The 23,584-nt window shown below is 33.2% G+C and overlaps 2 protein-coding genes across 4 annotated transcripts; both read right to left on the bottom strand.

Annotated features, from left to right (window-relative positions):
* Window positions 1-3,324: 3,324 nt before the first annotated feature.
* Window positions 3,325-6,662, bottom strand: LOC144544966 (rust resistance kinase Lr10-like). 2 transcript variants are annotated; one of them, XM_078293527.1, is made up of 4 exons: window positions 6,122-6,648; window positions 5,954-6,045; window positions 5,236-5,471; window positions 3,325-4,444 (listed from the first exon to the last, which is right to left on the bottom strand). In XM_078293527.1, exons 2-4 carry the CDS (start codon window positions 6,043-6,045, stop codon window positions 3,327-3,329), a joined length of 1,446 nt encoding a protein of 481 aa, XP_078149653.1. In that variant the 5' UTR covers window positions 6,122-6,648; the 3' UTR covers window positions 3,325-3,326. The 2 variants fall into 2 exon arrangements, with proteins under 2 accessions (XP_078149653.1, XP_078149652.1); XM_078293526.1 differs by having other exon boundaries at window positions 5,954-6,662.
* A 594-nt stretch (window positions 6,663-7,256) lies between these two features.
* Window positions 7,257-10,057, bottom strand: LOC144545318 (rust resistance kinase Lr10-like). 2 transcript variants are annotated; one of them, XM_078293907.1, is made up of 3 exons: window positions 9,160-10,057; window positions 8,680-8,703; window positions 7,257-8,590 (listed from the first exon to the last, which is right to left on the bottom strand). In XM_078293907.1, exons 1-3 carry the CDS (start codon window positions 9,914-9,916, stop codon window positions 7,509-7,511), a joined length of 1,863 nt encoding a protein of 620 aa, XP_078150033.1. In that variant the 5' UTR covers window positions 9,917-10,057; the 3' UTR covers window positions 7,257-7,508. The 2 variants fall into 2 exon arrangements, with proteins under 2 accessions (XP_078150033.1, XP_078150034.1); XM_078293908.1 differs by lacking the exon at window positions 8,680-8,703.
* Between the last annotated feature and the right edge of the window lie 13,527 nt (window positions 10,058-23,584).

Genomic DNA, 23,584 nt, shown 5'->3' with positions numbered 1-23,584 from the left:
CATTGACATTTATGTATATACTTGTGTGCGTACCACAAGTAAAAAAATAAATTATTTTTTCTCAAAACTAAATGATAAGAAGACTGAATTTTAATTTGTCTTAAATATGATACATATTTTTTTTACTAAAGAATAAAATGGGTGCACGCATCATGGACCCGAATTGCTACATATGATGAGTTATATTCCTTAGATGTAACCACATACACAACGCCCTCTCCCCCTCTCCCATCTGCTTTATCTATCATAGGATCAGGTATTAATCCAGCAGCGTAAAAGGTAAGGAAAGATGAGTTATAATTAATCAGTATAAATTCGTGAAAGATAAAAGGTAAAAGGAAATCATGTGAATTTTGTTCTGCATGAAGAAAATTAATGCATAAATTACCGGTGGTTGTCAAAAAAATTCATAGTTCGTGATTCGATTGACTTTAATTCGATTTGAAAATAATCACAATTAATTCGTTCGATTAAAGTTCTTTCATAAACAAATCAAACCAGTTTGGTTCAAGTCTTAATTATTCAAACTCAAACTCAAACTGAAGTAAGTTTGATTTGATTCGATTCGTTTGCAGCCCTAGCTGAGATAGCTATCTAAATATCTAATTATGAAGGCTCGGCTAATAATTCTCTTTGAGACGCTCTATTCCATTAAAAAATAATTGATCTAAATTCATGTCAAATCTCAACTAAATTGAATTGAAATCACGTCCCTCCTTTCCGAAAGCATAAAATGATAATTCCTATTAAAACTTTAACAAGTATTGATGATTTCATATAATGAAATTTTATGCAATGTATAAAATATATACTCGTGGAATATTGGATAAAAACGAGACTTGAGCCTTTTTTTTTTTCCATGCGTTATAAAAAAATTAGTATTTTTTTTTAAAGAAGTTTGAAATTAAGTCACATAACCGGATTAATATTTACAGGGATCTTCATTCGAATTTCAAACATATGACTTCTCATATAAAATTGATCGTAAATTTAGTTTTTAATAAAAAATGATGACAACTTTTTAATTAGTTTTGTGTTGTGGAAACATGCACACATTGGAAGAAGGCGCTTCAAAGATGCACATCTTATCCAAAGAAAAGAGATCCAAATACAAGGTGGTGTATGCAAACAATGAGACGTGAACTATAATAAAATATGGGTAAATCATATAAAAATAACCGACACAAATCAGGATAGTTAATTGGTGAATGGATGGAATAGGATGCAAACTAGTGTTCTATTTTCCATGAGAAATGGCCCATGTATAATAATATAAACCCTCTTACATCAAGGCCTTAATCCTTGATAAAAAAATAGCAGATATGGAGAGACTTAACATTTGACTCGAGAAAAAACAATACTGAAATTCAAAGTTTACAATCCAATATCATCCATATGTTCATGCAAGGCCCATATCCGGCCTGTTTCCTGGCCCAAAATTAGCCCAGCTAAATCTAAAATAGTAAGGTTATATTGTATGATAAATCGTGTCTATTGAACTCTGAACAATGTTGTTTTCGATATTGTTTCGGATTAAATCGTGTGTGCACTTTGGTAATCACATTCCGTACAAGTTTTCTGAGAAAATCAAGAAAGTTTCTAGAACTAGAAGTATATATATAACATATTGGCATATTCATGGATTATTCCTAGCTACCAAAATATAAGAAAATCTATCAAATAATCAAATTGCTATTTAAACTCAGCCGTGCAAATTGCAAATCATTTATGACAAGCTTTTGAAGCTAATTTACAATGATTACAATTTGGAAAAAAATTGTATTACAACAATTTTTTTGACAGACCAAACAGTTAATGAAATAAAATATGTAGAATCAAGCTATGTTTTATATCGAATTGATGACTAAATAAAATTAGACAGATTGTGCATAATTTGGTAAATTTTTTAAATCTTTTTATCATCTGTCGAAAAATTTGATAAACTAATGCTTCAATTTTATCGATAATTGATCAATGACTAAATAATCTTAAATATGTCAAGAAAAAAAAAGATACACTATCTAAACTGTAAATTTTTTACAAATTTTGTTAATTTTCAGTCATATATACTTTTATTTTTTTTGAAAAAAAGGCATAAATATCCGTTCATTTCTCCTGTGTAGGTTTGAGGCTACTCTTCCTTTGTAATTCTGTAATCCAATTAAAGGACAATTTTTGGATTCTTTTGTGCACATACTTTCAAGGATTCACATCTTTGTGGCCAGTTAGCATGGAATTACACCCGTTTGTCGTCCATGCAAATTAACTTTTCATGTGTTATGCGTTGAGTGGTGTAGGAAACCGAGTAATTTTTTCTTTTCAGATCTAAGGCCAGGCCCAGCTTGTGAGATGTGTTTAATTTGGGAAACAGATTAAAGAAAAACTGGAATAATCTTTTTTAATTTCTAATTTTTTTTATTTTGTGACAGGCACCGGCCCAATATATGGCACTATGGCCATATTCATGAATCAAAGTTTGAGTATGCTTGTTTGGTTGTCATTAGGCCATTCATGTAATTAAATATGTTTAATGTCGTGATTCAGGGTTTAGTGCGGGATATTTAATGAAATTAATACGGTGAACATTATGAATTTGATTTGTATGTCTTTATTGGACAATTCACAATTTGATCAAACGGGCTTGATGGCTATTGAATATTTTCAGCGACCAATTTAGGGATCAACAAATTAAATAGACAAAATAGATTGGCCAATTGTATTAAATATATTATTCATCATCAATGCCAATTTTTATAGTGCAGTTAACGAATCTGGGTAATTTGTTTTGTGTTGAATCTAAATCTCAATTATTGAGTGTTTGAAAACACTACTATACACTGTTCTAGTAACAGAAGGGAATTAATACTTTAATAGTGCCACATCTTAGCCCTTCGATCAAGGGTTGAGCATATCACGGCCATTCAAATCTGATTGTACATATCAGAAAAGCGACAGTTTATACAGAACATTTATGGACGGGTTAGACGAGCACTTGCCTCAGTTTTCTAATTTCAAATGAAGGATGTATAAAGGCTTTAACATCTCCCATTTTTCAGTTATAGCCACCCTCCTCTGTTGCGCTCTCCGCTCTTCATATGTCCCTTCAATTTTAAGTATAGCTATATATCTACAATAATACCTAATAAAATTTAAATATTTTAGATTACAAGAAATCAATGTAATAAAATACTCTAAATTATTTCAAATCTGTTTTAAGTTAATAACAAAGCTGCTGAGGCAGCGTTATTTAATCTAGTTACATAAGGTATACATAGATACTTCATTGTTCATACACAACACATGCTTATTAATGTTTTTTTGTTCAATCAAAGCAAACTAATTTCCTCTGAAATAGCTGATAGCTCTATGCTACATGAATCAACTTGAGAGCATTTGACAGGCACCTTGTCTGGCGAGTCTGTCATGAAAGGTCTCGGTGGCATCTCCAAGCTATCTGCTTCACACTGCAGCATCTCTATCACTCTGTTCATGGAGGGTCGGTTAGATGCCCTCATTTGGATGCACCACAAGGCAACCTTATATAGAATTCCTTCTATTTCTCCAAATTGTGAAACACTATTGTGCAAATTATTATTAAGTGCCTCATCTGCAAGTTTCATCTGGTCGTAGATCCATGATGGGTAATAGACTTGGCTCGAGCTCTCTGCATGATTATTGACATTTCTTCTTCCACTCGCCATCTCCATGAGTAGCATCCCAAAACTATAAACATCTGCCTTGTATGATATCACACCAAAGGCCCTAGATATTAGCTCAGGAGCTATATATCCTATTGTACCCCGTGCCGTGCTGAGTGTGACCAAGTTATATTCTCTAGAGTATAATTTTGCTAGTCCAAAGTCGGAAATTTTTGGGGTCATGTCGTGATCCAATAGGATATTGTGAGGCTTTATGTCGAAGTGCAAAATCTGCATTTGACACCCGCGATGAAGGTAATCTATACCACGCGCTATGCCTAGGGCTATCTCTTTTCTTTTCTCTACTGAAATATTATTGTTACTCAAAGAGAATATATACTTGTCAAGTGAGCCCTTTGGCATATAAGGATACACGAGTGCTCGCTTTGTGCCCTCCGAGCAAAACCCAATAAGATGAACTATGTTTGCATGGTGAATGCTACCGATTGTGGCCACTTCGCTGATGAAATCATCACCGTCACCCAACGAATTTGTCAATATTTTAACAGCGACCTGACAACCGTTGAAGAGCTTTCCTTTGTAAACTGATCCAAAGCCACCTTGCCCAAGCTTTTCTCTGAAGTGGTTTGTCATTATAGCGATCTCTATGAAATCATACCGTCTAACAGAAAGCATCTCTTGTTTTCGCAAAAACTTCTCGACCGAGTTGATTGATAGAGAAACTTGCTTGTACTTGTGAAGAAGAAACGAAAGTATTGCCAGTGGGACTAATGTGAGTCTTAGTACTGCAATAAAGTTAAAAACAAGGTCATGGATAATTGAAATGAAGTGGGGATTCAAAGAGTGCGATGATTGAAATCAAACAAGCAACTATTAACTTGTTTTTTTGCCCTTTTTTCTTAGCAAACACACGCTTCTTGGCTCTAAAATTTTATATACTATGCCTCTAAAATAAAACTCTAAACACAAAAAACTATAAAAAACTATTAATAAATTATAAAATAATTATGAAATTATGTCTCATTCTATCCCACTTCATGGCTTCATCCAATGAAGTTAGCCACGTTTAATTGTGTAATTGGTTGTTTTGAGCAATGCACTAAAAATTGATCCCATTTGGTCCTTATTAAGACTATGAAGGTGCTTTGGTCGCCTGTTACTTTTCCTCTGTTTTTTTTTTCACAGAGGAGAGCGTGAAAATTAATTGACTGTAATTTTGGGCCAAAAACTTTTAATAATACCAACTGAATTTCAAACACCGGACTACAATCACTACACAGTTTCAAATTGAGAAGCAATCATAGTAGGAAATATCGGCCGATACCGATACGGATCGGCGGATCCTGAGCCGATCCTCATGTAGCAAATCATAAAGAAAAAGAAAAAGAAAAACTCCGATCCTGAGCCGATACCGATCTGATACCCCGATCCCGTATCGGTATCAGCCGGGACCGATCCTGATCCCGATACCAATAATTCCTACTATGGAAGCAATCAAACATTGTTACTCACAACAAGGAGATTTCCATGTGTGGCTATGTCGGGAATAAGGGATTCATTTTGAAAGGTTGCTTACCTAATAAAAGGAGAAGAATGTCCAAAAGAGCAAGCAATATGAGCATGAAACCAAAAACCACACGTGAATTAGAATCAGGATACATTTCACTTCCTTGCGTGTTATAAATGCATTTCAAAAATGCTGGCTGAACGTAAAGAAACTCAAAGAGCTGGTAGCCAGTAGTTGAATAATATACTGTGACGATGCCAGTAGTTGAAGCAGTTGAAAAATCAACTGTTTGATGCTCGAACCTTCTGCATTGACAACAAACAAAATTTGGAAGAGAGGGTTAAATGCTGCTTAATTTCTTAGGTGATTGTCAAGTAAGTGTTTATCAATGACAATTCAAATGGGGTCTACAGGGCAGTCGATAGATGTTAACAAACATGTAATAAAAGAAGGTATAAACTTTTTTCAGCAAGAATGTTAAAATTTATTGACATGTTGTGAGAAGGAGAAGATTTATATTAGGGTTTCGTACATGTTTGACAAACTCGCAATCGACATGTTGTGTATATATGAAATAGGTATCAGGTGACAGAGATCACAAACTCAAACTTTTCCAAAGTCATGATATGCTCTTGTGCTATAAAACAGGTAAAATTAATTACATTGTTATAACCGGACCTTAGCTGAAACAACATAATTCAAAACCATGTTTTAATCCACGACCATTTAAAATTAGTCTATCTTAATATCACAGTATTTTAGAGAAAAGATAGATACTTTTGCTTACATTTTGGAAAGAGTCCAGCAATCTTGCAAACGAGGGCAGCCCTCATCAATACTGCCCTGGTCCCAGCTTACCACAAATCCCTGTCTCAGCATCTGCATAATTTTGACACCATCAGTATGGTTCCAACGCATTTGCACCTCAGAATTGGCTGCTGTGTTTCCTACATACCTACATGACTTGGGGGTGCTTTGCACCTCAATATTGTAAGTATTTAGTGCATAAACTCTTGAACGAGGCCCATCCATACAATTTATTAGCTTGTACATTGAGTCTTCTACTTCTTCGGTACAATTGAAGAAATGGACAAAATTACGACGAGCATAAGAACTGATCTTGTACAAAGTAAATATATTAGAGTCCCAAGAAAAACTCTTGCTTGGTAAGTGGCAGCCCCCTATTGCCAACTCAGGATCAAGAACCCTAAATGTCTTTTTTTCGATTGACACATCTTTTACATGATACTTGGTGACCCCAATGTATAACACAGTGTCATTGCCATCACACTGCAACTCATAGGCCTTCAACTTGCATGTTCCAGGAAGATGATAAGGATAAGAGATATCACGAAGGTCTCCACATGAAGAAGATTTGGAACCACCAAAATAATTGTAAAAGATGAAGAGAACAATGAGTACGTTTAAGAACTTCATGCTTCTTAGTGTTTGTTATTGGTTAGCACATAAACCAGTTGAGAGTAATGGTTTTTGTAGATGATGTTTATGATGAGGAAGTATCAATGAAAATGAGGTCAAATAATTATCAAATCAAAGAATTTTCCTAGCTTGATGTTGATGTGCACATTATTTTGGACTAAAGAAAAGAATTTGGATGATCAAAGTCATATATTGACTACTGAGTCGAACTTTTATTAATTGCTAGATGTGACCTGTAGGGAATCCCTATAGCCTATTATTTAAATAGTCCTGTAGACTTACTATGTTTTTTCCCCAAATGATTGGTAGAGCCACTGGTAAATTTCGATTAACACATAAACAAACTGATACAACCCAACTATAAAAAAAAGAAAAAAGAAGCCAAATTTCTAATTAAGTGAAGAAATATTACAGTAATAATTAACTAGAATACTAAAAGATAAACCCTAATCACCGAAGTTTCTAAATTCCAATAAAACAAAAGATAAGAATCATCCAACAAGCAAATATTGATTAATAACCTGGATAAATTGCAAACAAAAAAAAATGAATATTTTAACTAATTTAAAATTTCATCAAAAGAACTTTGTACAATGTTATTAATTTGCATAAAATGCGAAGTAACAGTATGGGCAAAGGAAGAGCTAGCATTTAATATAATGGCAAAATACAATGCTCTCCGTCTAGAAGGTCGTAGGATCGCATGAGGGATGAGATATTCTCTGTCGATATTAGACAGTTGGGTGGCTTCACGCCAGCCTCTTCTCAAAAACTAAAAAAAAAAAAGAAAAAAAAAAGAACAAAATACTGAAACAACTGTGTGGGCAAAGACCCTTCCTTCTAAAGGAAAAGAAGATCTAGTAAAAGATAATACAAAGCATCCATGTGTTACTAATACCTAGCTACCTTGGCCAGAAGTAGAAACACAATATGAAGAAGGGATTACAGGGTTTGGAGGAATTTTGCAAATTTTGCAAATTCTCCCCCAACATTTGAGCAATCCTTGTCATGGAAGGTCGATCTTCTGGACTCCATTGGATGCACCATAATGCCACAATAGCCAGCTTTTTTGCAATTTCTTCATTGCCTCCCACATCAAGAAGTAGACACAAGTCTTTTTGTTGAGCTAATTGCTCGTAAATCCACTCTGGTAAGTATACCTCTTCACTCTGAACACCTCCCTCTCTTAATGGGTCGATGTTCTTTCTTCCACTTATCATCTCCAAAATCAACATACCAAAACTATAAACATCTGATTTGTAGGAGACTGCTCCAAAGTTTCTTGAGTACATTTCTGGAGCAAGATAACCCAGTGTACCCCTAGCAGCACTTAGGGTCAAGTAGCTCTGATCCTTGGGACAGAGCTTGGAAAGACCGAAATCAGAGATCTTTGGAACCAAATTATGGTCAAGCAAGATATTGTGGGGCTTGATATCAAAGTGAAGAATGCGTTGGTCACAGCCCTGATGTAAATATTCGATACCTTCGGCAATGCCCATTGCAACTACAAGCATCTCTTCCATGTTAAATTGGTGATTTCTCCATCTTGTGGAGAATATGTACTTATCAAGTGACCAATTCTCCACGAATTCATAGACAAGTGCATGCTTTGCTCCTTCGGAGCAAAATCCCAGAAGGCGAACAACATGTACATGGTGAATTCTTCCAATGGTGGCTACTTCATTTACAAATTGCTCTCCGCCCCAAGCAGATCTATGTAGCATCTTAACAGCTACTGGAATTCCATTAGGCAACACCCCCTTATAGACAGTCCCAAATGCCCCAGCACCTACTCTTTTCTTGAACCTATTCGTCATCTTTTTTAGATCATCATACGTGTATCGTGTTGAATTCATCACCCTGTAGTTTCTCAGGAAGTGTTCAATCTTCTGACAAATTCTTTTCTTTTTACTAGACTGGTGACATACATAGAAGAAAGCAAATCCTCCCAAAAGAAGAAGGCAAGTTGCCCCCAGGGATACACCTAATAAAAAAAAATTAGGATTAACCTAAATAGAATTTTATCAAAACTGAAACTTTAGTATAATAGAATGAGTAGATGAGTAATGATACCAGCTTTCAGCACCACCTGTGATTCTGAAATAGAAAAAGCAAAAGTTATTCAGAGTAAGTTAATTTTTGTTCTTTGTGTAAAATATTTTTTAAATTAAATGAAGAAATTAGTTAAATTGTAGCTAGCAGCCATATTATTAGCATAAAAACTGAAAAACCAAAGTAAAATGGGGATTTTTTTTCAATCTGTTGCTTGATGTTAAATAGTAGGGACCAAATGGCACAGTATGGACACTTGATGTCAAACGGGAAAATTAGGTATTTAGAACTTAAGATCAAAATATATACCATGGTCCAGACTCCACTAGTATAATAATTTGGATATGCCTTGGGTCATAGACAAAATGGTTGATATTCCTTAATTCGAGCTAGATTATAATTATAAACATTGTAAATCTCGTACGTACTCATCGGCAGTAGAGAATCAAAGTGAAAATTTTCATCCAAATTATTATAAGAAAGGTCAACTTATAAGTTCACCTCGACAGAATGATCTTTTTGTTTTGAGGTTGTATTCACAGTGATGCCACCACTTCTTTTCACACATGCTGCAGTTGATCAACGTATCATTCCAATACAGCGCAATGACTGGTTTTGCTGCAAAGTCTCTAATCACATGTCGGAATTCAGAAGATGTTGAAGGATGGTATCCCCAATCTCGATGTGATTCTTTGGGTCCAGGAAACAAGATGCTGTTTCTAATCATGGTGCAGGTGTAAGGAAGGACAGTAGTGTCAGTATGAGCCCAGGCCAGATAGATGAAGCGGCCTTCAGACCCGTGGCACGTGACTGGACCGGCTAAATACTCTTCTTCCGAGAAAGAGGTGGGCACGTCTGAGCAATTAAGCAAGCTGAGACCTACTGGAATAGGAGGAATGAAGAGAGAGCCAGTTACATTGGGCTTGTCAATTTGAGACCATGAACAATTAAGGGTCCAAGAGTATGTTGTTATCCCCAGAATCAAATTTTTGTAGTCTATGGAGGTCACATTGTAATTGTCAGAAGAGGGGAGTCTTAAGATCGTGTTGCCACCTGAGCAAGAGAGGATGAGGGTGTCATAGCCACAGTGTGGTGCATGGGTGTCGAGGCGAAATGGGAACCTCACAATGGGTCCATGCTTGCTGCATCTTGATGGGTGACAATCTTTCAAGTATGATTGTTTTCCAAGCACCAGAATTGTAGAAGTGCAATAGGAGATTAAGAGTGCGATTGCTAGTATATGTTTGGGTGGAGCCATGTGAGGGGAAAAAAAACCTAGGAAGCCAAATGCTAGAAGAAAAATAGAGAAGATAGGGAAAAGAGACTTGACCTGGATACAATACACAGAATTTTTTATTTTTTGAAATGTATTAATTATTTTGTTGAAAAGGAGGACAATGACTCTTTCTTTTTCAATGCACTAGAACGAAGCATTACATCCGGATTACATCTCTTAACTTCAGAATGTTCCTTACCTTCAGCACATTAAATCCCTCCCCTGGGACAAAAAAAATTATAGTCAAATATTTTCCTTCTCGACAAATATTTGTATGTTATAATTAATATTTCAATTACATATGTAGATCTAAAAATTGAATTGCTAGAATGAGCAATTTTTCGAAATTAATCCCCAAATTTAATTACCAAGTTAAACAATTTTTACAATGTGAAAAATTAAAGTGTTGAATTGCATATTTTTTAAGAAACTTGAACTCAAGTTTTCTGACTTTGATTTTTTTTGGGCCCAAAAACGTCCGTTAAGGGCAGTGCGAGTTTTTTTTCGGAATGACGTTGTACTGAAATTAGATTACAGCATGCCGTCCAGTTTTCTTTTATTTTCTTGTATTTCATCTCTCTTTACGTCCAGATCATTATACTGTCACATATAGTAGAGAATTAATAGATAGGTAGAAAATAATGAAGAATGAACAAGAAGCAAGAAAATAGTGCCGACCAATTGGTAGTTGGAACAGTACTAATTTATACATGCATTGACTTGCAAGTTTACGCATCAACAGCAGCAATACTAGTCACCAAGTCATCTCTGCTTGTTTGAAAACGAATCACATAATTCAAAATTAAAATTAGGGAACTAAATTAAAAAAAAATGTGTAATGTGTGACAATTAAAATTTAAGCTCAAGTCTTCACAGTTATAAAGTGAAGTTCTAATCACTGAAGTACAACAACACATTTAGCAGATACATATTGGGTCTTAATTTCTGGATTAAAAATGGTCTTCTGTTGTCTTATTCCGCTGGCTTTGGTGTGACTGGAAAGTATAGATTGAAATTAAAAATATACTATTACAATCTATAGAAAAAACATATTATTGCACATGATGCATATTTTTAATACGATATGGAATTCTATATAGTTTTCCATTTATAACTTCCCAAATATAAAAATTAGAGAGCAATGGCCTTCTGTAAATAGGGCTTTGTTCTGTGTGTCAATGAACTAGAGTATTAAATTGGTGTTTGTTCTGTGTGTAGATGGTCTTCGATGATTTAAGATTTCGAGGTCAATGAGCTACGTTACGTACAGTCGTACCGAACAATTGAAACTAATTAAGTTGATGTGCCGATATTTTTCTGCTATTATTTACTTTAACTGTGTTATAATTTAATTTCACAGCTTAATCATTTATTTTATGTAAATTAAGTTTAACTAAAAGCTAAATAAAAAAATAATGATAGAAATAATAAAACTGAGATTCTTTCTTTGGACTAAATATAGCTAAGGCAATATTCTACGAGTGGGAAGTTGCAAGTTTAAAATTCGGTTGAAATTTTATTGTTATTAACGTTAGAAATTCGGATCCGACTAGATGCTTGGACCAAGATTTAGAGATTGAATATTTTTCTTTTTTCATATACATTCCCATAGGATATAGAGTATACTCTTGTGTTAATTAAGTACCATTGTTTAGAAAATTAAGTTTGCTAGAATATATCCATTAGGATATTGGTGTTTAATATATCTGATCGTAAAAGTAGCACTAAAAAATGCCTAGCAAGGACCAAAAAAATGAAAAAAAATATATATATTAACGATCAAGTTATATTTAGGTAGATAACATAGAAGGAAAAAAAAAGTTTGTGACTACTTGAATAGTTAATGTTTATACTAAATTTTAGAAGCAAGTTTTTATCTGATAGTTATTAGTTACTTGTTATTGTTGAAAGTTAATTCAAAATTATTTTTAGATAATCTCTGCATTGGTTTAGTTTAGTTAGAATCAGTTTTTAGACGTATGAAAACTGCAATGACTATTTTAGGCATTGGTTATTTTAAGCATAGTTATTTTCGGACTAGTTAGCGTAGTGATTAGTTATTTTCAGCATGTTGTGTAGTGGGTGCTTAATTTAGGGAAGTTGTGGGTGCTTAATTTAGGAACATTGTATTGCTTTAAATACTGCATAACTTTATGTAATTGAGTAAGAGAGAAAGGAAATAAAGCGTTGTTTCTATTCAGAAAAATATTCTTCTCTCTTCAATCTTTTGCATACTGGCACAAAGCAGTGCAGTATTGTTGAGTTTATCCCAACAGTTATATAGGGTCATAAACGGGTTATCGGAGATCCAGTAGGATCCAAGCGACTAAATACTTCATACATTCAATTTTTGTTGTTCAAATCAGCAAAAAATTTAGAAAAGTATTTAAATGATTTATAAAAGAAAATTAATGTTTCACTCATATTTTTTCGTAAAAGCGAGACGGACATTCCAAAATAATATCTCAAATTGAGATGCATAACATAAAGAGATAAATAAACACAAATTTGTTATAAAATTATAAATATATAGGGATCATAGGACACTAGTGGAAAAACACTAATCTGGATCGGTTATTTACGCACATTAGGATCGGATCTAGAGGCAATCCTGATCCAGGCAATATAAATGCGAAACTAATCTGGATCGGTTAAACAGGCGATACTAAAAGTTTGAATTAGGATCGGTTATTTGTAAAAACCGATCCAGATTAGTGTTTCTCCACTAGTGGGAAAAAGTTCAGCACCTTTTCCCAATTAGAAATTATGTAATAATTGCGTTAACTAGCAAGAAAAACTCGTGTGGTTCATAGAAAAAGCTGATCCTGCGGATCTCAGCCCTTGGATCAAAGGATAAGCACATCCCGGCTATTCAAATCTGATCCTGCATATTAGAAAATGGAGTGGGGTTCAAGGAGCAAATTTATAGAAGAGTACTGAAACGTGCACTTGCCTTAACATCTCCTATTTTTTCAATTGTAGCCATCTCCTGTACCGCGCTCTCTACTATTCATACTTCATACGTACTAGGTAGAAGGAAATTTTTCCACATAAGCCCCTGCAATTTTAAATTCAGCTATATATCTTCAATAATACCTAACAAAATTTGAATAATTTAATTTTATAAGAAATGAATGTAAGAAAATACTTTTAAATTATTAAATCTCTGCCTTATATTAACTAAAAAGCAGCAAGGTGGCTTTCATTAATCTAGTCACATTAGCTACATAGATACTTCAAGATACAACACATGTTTATTTATTTACATTACTTAATTAAAGCAAACTAATTTCCTCTGAAATCTCTGACATCTCAATGCCACATAAATCAATTTGGGAGCATCTCATTGAAACATTCTCAGGCGAGCATGTCGTGAAAGGTCTCGGCGGCATCTCCAAGCTATCTTCCCCACACTACAGCATCTCAATCACTCTGCTCATGGAAGGACGATTAGATGCCCTCATTTGAATGCACCACAAGGCAACCTTATATAGAATTCCTTCTATTTCTCCAAATTGTGAAACACTATTTTGCAAATTATTATTAAGTGCCTCATCTACAAGTTTCATCTGGTTGTAGATCCATGATGGGTAATAGACTTGGCTCGAGCTCTCTGCATGATTATCGACGTTTCTTCTTCCGCTTGCCATCTCCATCAGTAGCATCCCAAAACTATAAACATCAGCTTTGTATGAAATCACACCAAAGGCTAATTGCCATCTTCTTCTTCCGCTTACTCGATCGGTCTTTAGAAGCCTAATTGACTAGACTCTTTATCTTTAAAAATTGTAGCCTAATTTTAAGAGAGAATAAATTTTCAAGACCTGGAGTATGATTTCTTTACAAGAAGTCTAGCTTGCATTAATGATTTAATAATGACATCTCTTGCTAAAACATTTTGCCTTAGTCCTTACATTTTAAGCTTGTTTCTGTTGTCTATTTGTTTTTTCTTAGATAGGGTCTGGTTTTGACACTTATAACAAACCTCAAATCATCTAACTTTTTTCGAAAATATTTTATAACAAAGGAAAAAAAGAGAAAGGTTATATGAGAATGGTTACACACTCTCTTTCTTTCCCCCTCACGTACAATACTAGTTCATATATGTGAGGCGTTTTAGAAACTAATTATTATTTTGTAACATAATGCATATCGAAACTAATTCAAACTGGACCAGACGGTTGGACCAAGATTCAGAGTTTGATTATTTTTCTTTTTTAATATACATTCCCATAGGATATAGAGTATACTCTTGTGTTAAGTACCATTGTTTACAAAATTAAGTTTGATAGAATATATCCATTATGACATTGGTGTTTAATCTGATCGTAAAAGTAGAATTGAACGAAATGCTTAGCAAGGAATATATATATTTTCCTTGCTAAGCATTTCTTTCAATTCTACTTTCACGATCAGATTAAACACCAATGTCATAATGGATATATTCAATCAAACTTAATTTTGTAGACAATGGTACTAATAAAATTATAGAAAAAAGCACAACAGTAAAATTAAAAAACAAAAAGGATTTTCGAACTGACAACTGAATGGGTGTATAATTCAGTCTAAAATTGGTAGCATATCTAATGTTCAGTGCAATAATTTGGTACCCCACTAAGGACGTAATAGCCATTACATCCTTATTCGGCCCCTCCATATGGACTGAACCACTTGTGGTCTGATTTGCTATGTCAAATTTTGATGCTGATAGATGCTGCAACTTGATTTGTCAATATTAAGTGTGGCCCACCATGTACATATATCTCCCGCGTGAAAGTGAGAAGGCCTCTAATCGGTATAATGAAGACTCAGACTGAGACTTACATTGAGAGAGAAATGCAAAGACTCACTCGGTCTGCAGAAAAGAATTTTCAGAATTAGCAGTCTATTATTTCATTAGAAGAAGACTCGTATTAATTGTTAAGAACTTTCTCTTTAGTCCTTATATTTTAAGCTTATTTGAGTTGTCTGTTTGGTTTTTCTTATATAGAGAGTTTGATTTTGTCACTTATAGCCAACTTCATATATACAATATGGTACAAAGACTGCTGATTCTGAAAAACATAGACTTGTGATTCTAAAGATTGTTTAAAGATTGTTTAAATATGTAGTTATGGTCGTTCTCCAAATCTAATGCTACAATTAATATGTAACACACCTTATGTTATTTTGTAGGAATATATAACTATTATTGTAGCTAAGAACCTCAGAGAAAGGATTATGTTAGATGTTTAATATGTTTTGGATGATGTTTCATGTTGAGATTTTGAGTGTTGTTTTCTTTTGAAATTATGTATGTGCTTTCTTTTAATGGTAATTGCTATAAATGTATGAGAACAATGTTTTGACTTATATTATGAATTGTCAATTAGAATTAGTATAATTTTTTTTTGTATTTTATATCATTGTGATTGGAAGCGCACGGGTATTTCTGAAAAGAACAAGAAAATAAGTTTTGGATGTGATGTAATTTTAAAAATCTGTAATCATCTTGGTATATATAGTTTTAGAATCAAATTCTAAGGTTCTTGTTTGATTTTATTATTGACTAATACATTATTATGCAATCAATTCTTAAATTAATCACATTTAAAAAAAGTGATCAAAACAGTTTTTCAATTCAATCTCCACAACAACACATGGCCGACACTTGACTAGTATGTTTATATACATATAAGTACATATATATGTACGTATATACGTATATGTGCATGTACATATATGTACGTATATGTATGTGTGTATGTGTGTTTATTCAAGCATGATTATCTCACTAAATTGTTTTTAATATGCTATGTGTTAAATGTTTTATTAATTATGAAAGTCAGGATTTATGAAATTTTATAATAAATAAATACATATGATAGAATACCTAGTTCAAATGATTTGTATGTTAACTAAGATTTTCTTGTAGAAGAAACAAATACCATATATCATAAAAGTTTTTTTTAAAGGATTCATCTGTTAGAAAGATTTTACATTCAAGCTAATATGATATATTCAGATTTTATGAATAATATATTATGCTAAAAAAATTATTCAAGTTTGAGTGATTCTGCAAATTGATTTGTCAATACTAAGTGGGTCCCACCTTGTACATATATCTCCCATATGCAGAAAGGTGGAGACGAGGTGGTCTAATCAGCAAAAGATCCAAACTCAGCTTCTACCCCGAATTTATCTCCAACACTCACTCAGTCTTTGTCAAAAATTAAAATTAGTGAAATTTTTGTAACTTTTCTCCAACAAAGATATTAATTATATAACTGAAAAAATGAATGTGTATTCAGTCATAAATTGGGAAGTCTTTGACAAATATATTTTCTGTGCCATAATTTAACGGTGCATGTGATATTAGTTATTACAAATTTAATTAGATAAGTGTGCTATAAGTCTAGCGTCATGTTTAGTAATAAATTAAAGTGAAAGAATTAGAGGTTTGCTGGGATATTTTAGCCGCAAATTGATTTGTTAATCTTAAGTGGTCCCACCATGTACATATATCTGCTATGTGCAGAAAAGGTTAAGGTCGAGAAGGTCTAATCGACAAAAGATACAATCTCAGCTAGCCTCTATCCAGAACACATCTCCAACACTCACTCAGTCCTCCTTATCTCACCCTCTTCCTTATTCTTAGTCTTAATGACTAGACTCCTCTGATAGAGAAATGTGAAGACTTACTCGGTCTTTAGCTTCCTGCACCATCACTCGTTAGTAATCCTTTCTCTATGAAATATCTCTTCTCATTTCCAGAAATATTTTTAAAAATCAGCAATATATGTTTTCTTTAGAAGATGTCTAGATCACATTAATTGTGATGTAATAATGACAACTCTTGCTATATGAAATTTCGCCTTAGTCCTCACACTTTAAGCTTGTTGCAGTTCTCTATTTGGGTTTTCTTATATAGGGTCATGGTTTTAATTTGTACTTATAGCCAACCTCATATATCCTCTCTCTGCCTTTCAAAAATCTTTTTTCTAAAAAAAAAAAAAAAAGGGAAAGAGGATATTAAAATTGTTTTTATATATCCTCTCTTCTATCCCGCACATAGAATAGTAGTTCGTGGGAGACATTTCAGAAACTAATTATTTTTTCTTTAGATAATGTAAATATGAAGTTGGCTACAAGTGGCAAATCCAGACCCTATATAAGAAAAAACCAAACAGATTTATGAAGTAAGCTTCAAACTGCAACGACTAAGGAGAAATATTTTACCAAGAGATGTCTTTATCACATCACAATCAACGTGAGATTTATTCTAAAGAAAACATAGACTGTACTTATGTTGAAATCTTTCTAAGAATTTAAATATAAATTATTTCCATCATGACAGACTGTTTGCCAGGACTACTTTCGACCCTGCTTGATTTGAACAACAAAAAACAAGAAGAAGACAAAATCAAACAAAATATCTGCATCGGTATTGATCTTGACTCTTGATTAAACAAAATATCTTCATAAATATGCAAAAAAATAAATAAATAAACAACGTACACACTCAAATGTCTCGATGCACTCAATTCACCTCTTTTACCCAGGACACACTCAAATGTTTTTGTAATGAAAATATAATTAAATGAGTAAATCAATTGTGAATGTTTACCCAATAACATTGCCGCAGGTAATTCCTAGGTGTACCGAATTTAGGATGAGAAATTTTAACCGTTTTTAATGAAACTGTATCTATTGATTCCTCCACAACAAAATATTTTGGTATATATATGTATTATATATAGTAAGCTACTGAGAGATATGTTATGAATCAGAAATACGACACATTTTGTCAACTTTCTTAATTAGTGGAGTTGCCAAAATTCCACAAAAGTTCAACTCGGTTGTTTAAAGAAACAAAAAGCATGCATTATCCTCTTGCATTTTGCTTACAGTGTTCTGAGGCAGAAATAAATTTAAAAAAGAAAGAAAAACAATAATAAAGTGCCAGAGAGAATTTCTTTTGAAGGACGCAATGTCATCCTGATGTGACTCAACTAATACACTAGTACATAAATTTCTTGAAAATTCATTTTTAGTTTATTTTTTTCTTGTAAAAATAATCTCAAATTTATGTCCTTTGCAAATATACAGCTGGAAATATATTCAAAGAGTTCACATGTATGGAAAAAATATTCAAAACAGGTCGAGCATTTCTACTATCATATCTAAGGCCCGGCCCAATATATGTTTCAGTGACTGGCACTGGCCCAATAAAAGACACGAAATAAAAAAACAAATTTTACACCGCTGATGTGGGCTTGTTGATATTTTCAATATATTTTCAAGAACACATTTATGGCCCAATTTCTGTTTGAGGAGGGTTCATAGGGCTTCATTTTTTGCCTGCACCATACACGGAACGAATTATCAAAATTAGTTTCTTTACAAGTTGGTGCTTGTGGTTTGATTTTAAAGTTTTTAAGTAAACGAAAGGAAGTTGAAGCATTAATTAAGGTATAAAAATTGCAACAATAAACACTATCTGTGTTAGGACTGAAATTATGTAAAAGTTGAATGTACCTTAAGTATTCACAAGCATCCTCTATTAATTGTTCTTGCCGAGATATTTAAGAATTCCACCAACTTGGGCGTAAGCAAGAAAGAATATTAATTGGAGGCTGAAAACAATTGGGAGCATTTTTTTGTGAGAACTCTGAGGAGAGAGGAAAAAGATACAAGCATAAATCTAGCTCTTACTTTTCATGATACGTTCAATTATTAAATTGACTAGATGCGAAGTCTTGCATTAATTATTTGAAATGTATTTAGTTAATAATAAGTATTCTGCAATTGCATTACATGGAGATTTTTAAATTTTATTAATTGTTGTAATATATTATATTTTATTATATTAAAAACTTTTTATTAAAATTATGTACGTCTCTTTGATATCAAACAAACAACAAAAATTGTATCTATAATATATATAATAAATAAAATATAAAAAAAAGACAACATTTGAGAAATAATTTAAATATAAATTTGTAAAAATATTCAATAAAATTATACTAAATAAAAATATACACAAAAACTTTTCAAGAAGCCAAAAAAAAAAAAATTGTTACTATCATCAATTTCCCGTAATATAGTAGAGTGGTACCAATAAAATGATTTGATAAAATAAACAAACATTTTTTTAACTACATAATAGATTAATACAACGTAAATGATGCGGCGATTTTTATTAATATCCCTAAAACAAATCAAAATTTTAAAAATGCCCCTGTCTCCAAATTTTTATCAAATCTGCCCTGACCGCCTGGGCTTCGGGCGGCCCAAAAAAGCCCGTGAGGCGCCCCCCCATCTGGCGCCCCATACCACAAGTGAGGCGCCCCCCCCATCTGGCGCCCCACTGCCCATCTAATAAACCCTAAACCCGTGAGCCCCTCCCCCTCCTCTCTGCCAAAAAAAACAGAGAAAAAAAGAGAAAAAAGAAGAAGAAAGAAGCCCTGCCGAGTCGACCCCTCTCTGCCTCGCACCACGCTCGTCACTGCCTCGCGCCTCGATTCGCTTCTCTCTCGATCGAACAAGTGAGTTTTCTTCTTTTTGATTCGATTAGGGTTTAGGGTTTCGGTTAAATGTGATTAAATGATGTAATGTGATTCGGTTTGGTTTGATTCGATGTTTAGGGTTAAATGTGAGTAATTAGTTGAATTGATTGAATTGGTCGAATTAGTTCGATTGGATTCTTGAATTAGATGGTTGAATTGATTGATTGCTTAAATTAGATGCTTCAATTGCTTGAATTGGTTCAATTACTCGAATTGAGGATTATGATTTATGGTAAAATTGCTTGAATGTCATATGGTTCAATTTAGGGTTTATAGTTGTCAATTGTGAATTTATGGTAAAATTTAGGGTTTATAGTTAAATTTAGGGTTTATGTTTGTCAATTTAGGGTTGAAATTTATGGTTCAAATGGTTGAACGGTTTAAGAATTTATTTTTTGGGTTTATGATTTAAAAATATGCATATTTATTTTTTGAAAATTATTTTTGTGATAGTTCATGAAAAATATGTATATATCAATACAAAATAATTTGAAGTAAAAGTAATTTTGTTTAAAAATGACATATATATTTTTTTTTATTGTAAGTAAATTGCATGTATATCTCATTTTTTTTTTTTTAAATTTAGGTCTGCAAAAATTTTGTGCGGTTTAAAATTTCAAAGAATTGCATGTATATCAAAATTGTGGACCATGCAAAAACAGTGATTTTCAATAAATCTAAAAAAAATAAACCCAAAATAATTGCATGTAAATAAATTGCATGTGCATGTATATGCATTTTTTTTGTTTAAAAATTAATTTTGTTTTTTGTAAATTTTTTTTTTTTACAAAAAAAATGCATATACATGCAAAATTAATTTTGTAAAAAAATTGCATATACACCCAAAAAGTAAACCCAGAGTTGTATATGCATTTTTTTTGGTAAAGTTTATTTATTTTCAACAAAATTTTTTTTTTTAAATCATATACATGCAATTATTTTGGGATTATATACATTCAATTCTTATTAAAAAAAATTTATATAAATTGTATGTTTTGATTAATATTTTTTGGCAAATGTAGTATGCCTAAAGTTAGACGGTGGGGAGTACGAGCTGAGCCTGCAGAGGGTGCAGATCCTGTGGATCCGAGTGGAGCTGGCACGTCCTCGGTGGATCCGACTGGAGAGGGCCCGTCGTCGTATGATGATACGACTGGTAGGGGTTTTGAGGATTCGACTGGAGCGGATCCGTCGTCTCAGGCCGATTTTCCAGATGGTGTGCATGATCCTGACACATTTAGTCCTCTTCTATGGACCCATCATGTTAAGCACCGCGTCTGTCACACCCCGAGACAACCCGCCACGTATTTCTACGTAAGGCGTATTCACATCACATACATTATCAATAACAATATAAATAAAGCCACATTTATTTCATAAGCAAAAGAGTTTTCACAAACGATCATGGCAGACATGGCTAGTAACACAGACACTGCCATGCCTGCTCAATGTATCAATATAGAATTGTGGAAAAGAAATATAAAAAGTAAACAACATGTGGCACTTTATTAATCATAAGCCTTCCCGCTTAGTCTCACTTTTGTCCTTGCTCGAATCCTTCTGCGTCATTACCTGGAACCCACATAAAAGTGGAACGGGTGAGAGATCGAACCTTCTCTCAGTGCGGGATTTAGTTCCAGCCTAGAGCTTATAAAACATTTACTTATATTCACAAATATGAAAATACATAAATAAAATGCGTATGCTTCTTCCAATGCAATGTATATCCTATTGTTACCTCATTCATTTACTTTCATTTATTTAAAGAAAAATCCGTTAATCTTGTTCGTTTGCCTCACTAGACGGTGAATTCATATGCCGCTAGGTCTTGGCGTGATAGGACCGCTTCCGCCTACAATCACGTCCGTGAAAGGACCGCTTGCGCCTACGATCACGTCCGTGAAGGGACCGCGTCAGCCTACAATCACATCCGTGACAGGACCGCTTTCGCCTACAGTCACGTTAACGAGGGGTCCAGTCGAAACTAAACCCAATGTATACATCCCAATATGCAAGCATATTGGCCCCTGTTCAATTACCATATTCGTTCTTTTTCAAAAACACATTTATTCAATCACACAGTTCATGTCATGCTCAACACATCCTATTCATGCAAGTCCATTGGTCAATATATGAATCCTATTATTTCATGCAAGTTATTTGTGTCTACTCAAGTCATACGAATGGTTCGACAACAACATGCATAAATCCAACTAATGCAATGATAATAAACAGTTTAATGACAATAGGAAAGTAAAATAGTTTTATAAAGTCTAGGAAACCCGCACCTCTTATTGTAGTAATTTATTCGTTCTTCCACTCTTCTAATACTTCAAGATTCAAACCTAAATTACATAAACATGATTATATTTAACATCGCTTGACAACACTTGTCTATAATACTTAATATGTTTTGCCAGTTACAACCTACTTAACAATCCGTTTTAAAATCAGAGATGAAAAGGCAAATAAAGACTTGACATATATGCATCATAACTTTATTTAACCAAGTCCTTTAAAATATAGCTATTTAATAAGTGCGATTATATTCTCTTTGTTGAAAATAATTAGAGTACATAGTAAAAATTAATATGGTTACATTAAATCTTCAACAAAGATTTAAAAGTCACTGAATAATGGTAAAGTATAAAGATAATTAAAATATATGAGAACTAAGATAGATTTTTATATACTTTAAAACAAAAATAAACCTACTGTTTGATATTATTTAAAAGGTATAATAATATGAAGAGGGTAGTAAAGTAAAGATAGGTTCAATATATAGATATAAAACATAAACATGAATAATAGAAGGAGCTTTGGCGTATGATCGATGTTAACAACTAACAAATCTTTACCACTAAGTTTATAATATAATAACGTCATCTAAACAAGTACTCATCGGACAATGGTTAAATAATGAACTTTTGATATGGGTTTACCTTGAGAGCAAGGCACATGGGAGAAAAGATAAGGGTGGTGCATGGACCGTGGTGGCTGCCGGTGGTCAGCTTCTTTGGCGGTGGCTGGTGGTGCAGGGGGGCAGTGCACGACGTGCAGCAGCGACGGATGTTCTTATTCTTACAGCTCCTTGTGCATCTCGGGCAGCTGGGGTTCTAGGCAGAGAAGGACAAAGAGAGAGAGAGGACAGGTGAGGGGCTGTTAGGGTTATCATGCTAGAGGGTAGTAAGGGGCTATTATAGAGAGGGATCTGGCGTTAGGTTGTTAGCTGGCGAAGGAGTGCAGGTCATGTAGGCGGGAAAACAAAGGAGGAAAGACCGAATTTTAAGGAAGGAGAATTAAAGAAAATAATCTTCTTCTTTTTTTTGTTTGAAATGAAGATGGAAAGTTTTAATGTTTGATGCATATGAGATGGAATCACAGTTCTTTGTGTTGCTGTTCTTTTTTTCTTTTGTTTTATTTAATTTTGAGAGATGGTAATTTCATTGTCAGCAGTTAGATAGGTGATGAAATCTTTTCAAAATTACACGTATAGTAAGTATATTAGGAGAATTTGATATGAGCAGAAGCATAATATGTACATATCGATTATACACATATTGACACTTGTATGTTTAAAATATGGAAAAGCACAAAACATAAAAGTCGTTGGTCTCCTTGTTAGATTTCTATATATTTCAATTCTGTATACTATATTGGACAACATTATTTTCTATATATATTTATTTATTGTGACAAAGTTATGAGAAATATACTCCCAATCAATTATTTTTCAGAATATTTCAGCGCGTAAATATATATTCTACTTAGGTACAATATTTTGAACATAATGTCTTAGAATTTTGTAATATCATATAACGTAATATTTGTAGATCTTTATGTAAGCTTCTTAATAGTTATTTATTACGTTCCATGACATATGTCTCTTATCTATGCTTAATCATATATATTTATATAAAGTATAAATATTATTTGTTCCTAGAATTATTTCGATAAGAAAATACAACTAATCAACGATCAAGGAATATTACATTCTTTCCCCCTTAAAAAGAATTTTGTCCTCAAAATTTGAACACTAAATAGGATAATAAAAATAATAATAATAATAATCAACGTGATGGAATATTACAGCGTCTCATTG

This window comes from Carex rostrata, chromosome 27, assembly GCF_964058835.1.
Source record: "Carex rostrata chromosome 27, lpCarRost1.2, whole genome shotgun sequence".
Lineage (NCBI taxonomy): Eukaryota > Viridiplantae > Streptophyta > Magnoliopsida > Poales > Cyperaceae > Carex > Carex rostrata.
The sequence above is the reverse complement of the archived record's forward strand: the minus strand, read 5'-3'. Positions and strand labels throughout refer to the sequence as shown.

Excerpts from the sequence above, each read along its gene's own strand:
- LOC144544966 (XM_078293526.1), bottom strand. The coding sequence starts at position 6,603 with ATGAAGTTCTTAAACGTACTCATTGTTCTCTTCATCTTTTACAATTAT. Across the intron at positions 5,472-5,953 it reads TGCTGGACTCTTTCCAAAAT|AAGGTTCGAGCATCAAACAG; the intron begins GTAAGCAAAAGT and ends TTGTCAATGCAG. Across the intron at positions 4,445-5,235 it reads CATTCTTCTCCTTTTATTAG|TACTAAGACTCACATTAGTC; the intron begins GTAAGCAACCTT and ends ACTTTATTGCAG.
- LOC144545318 (XM_078293907.1), bottom strand. The coding sequence starts at position 9,916 with ATGGCTCCACCCAAACATATACTAGCAATCGCACTCTTAATCTCCTAT. Across the intron at positions 8,704-9,159 it reads AAAAAGATCATTCTGTCGAG|AATCACAGGTGGTGCTGAAA; the intron begins GTGAACTTATAA and ends TTTCTATTTCAG. Across the intron at positions 8,591-8,679 it reads ACAGGTGGTGCTGAAAGCTG|GTGTATCCCTGGGGGCAACT; the intron begins GTATCATTACTC and ends TTTTTTTATTAG.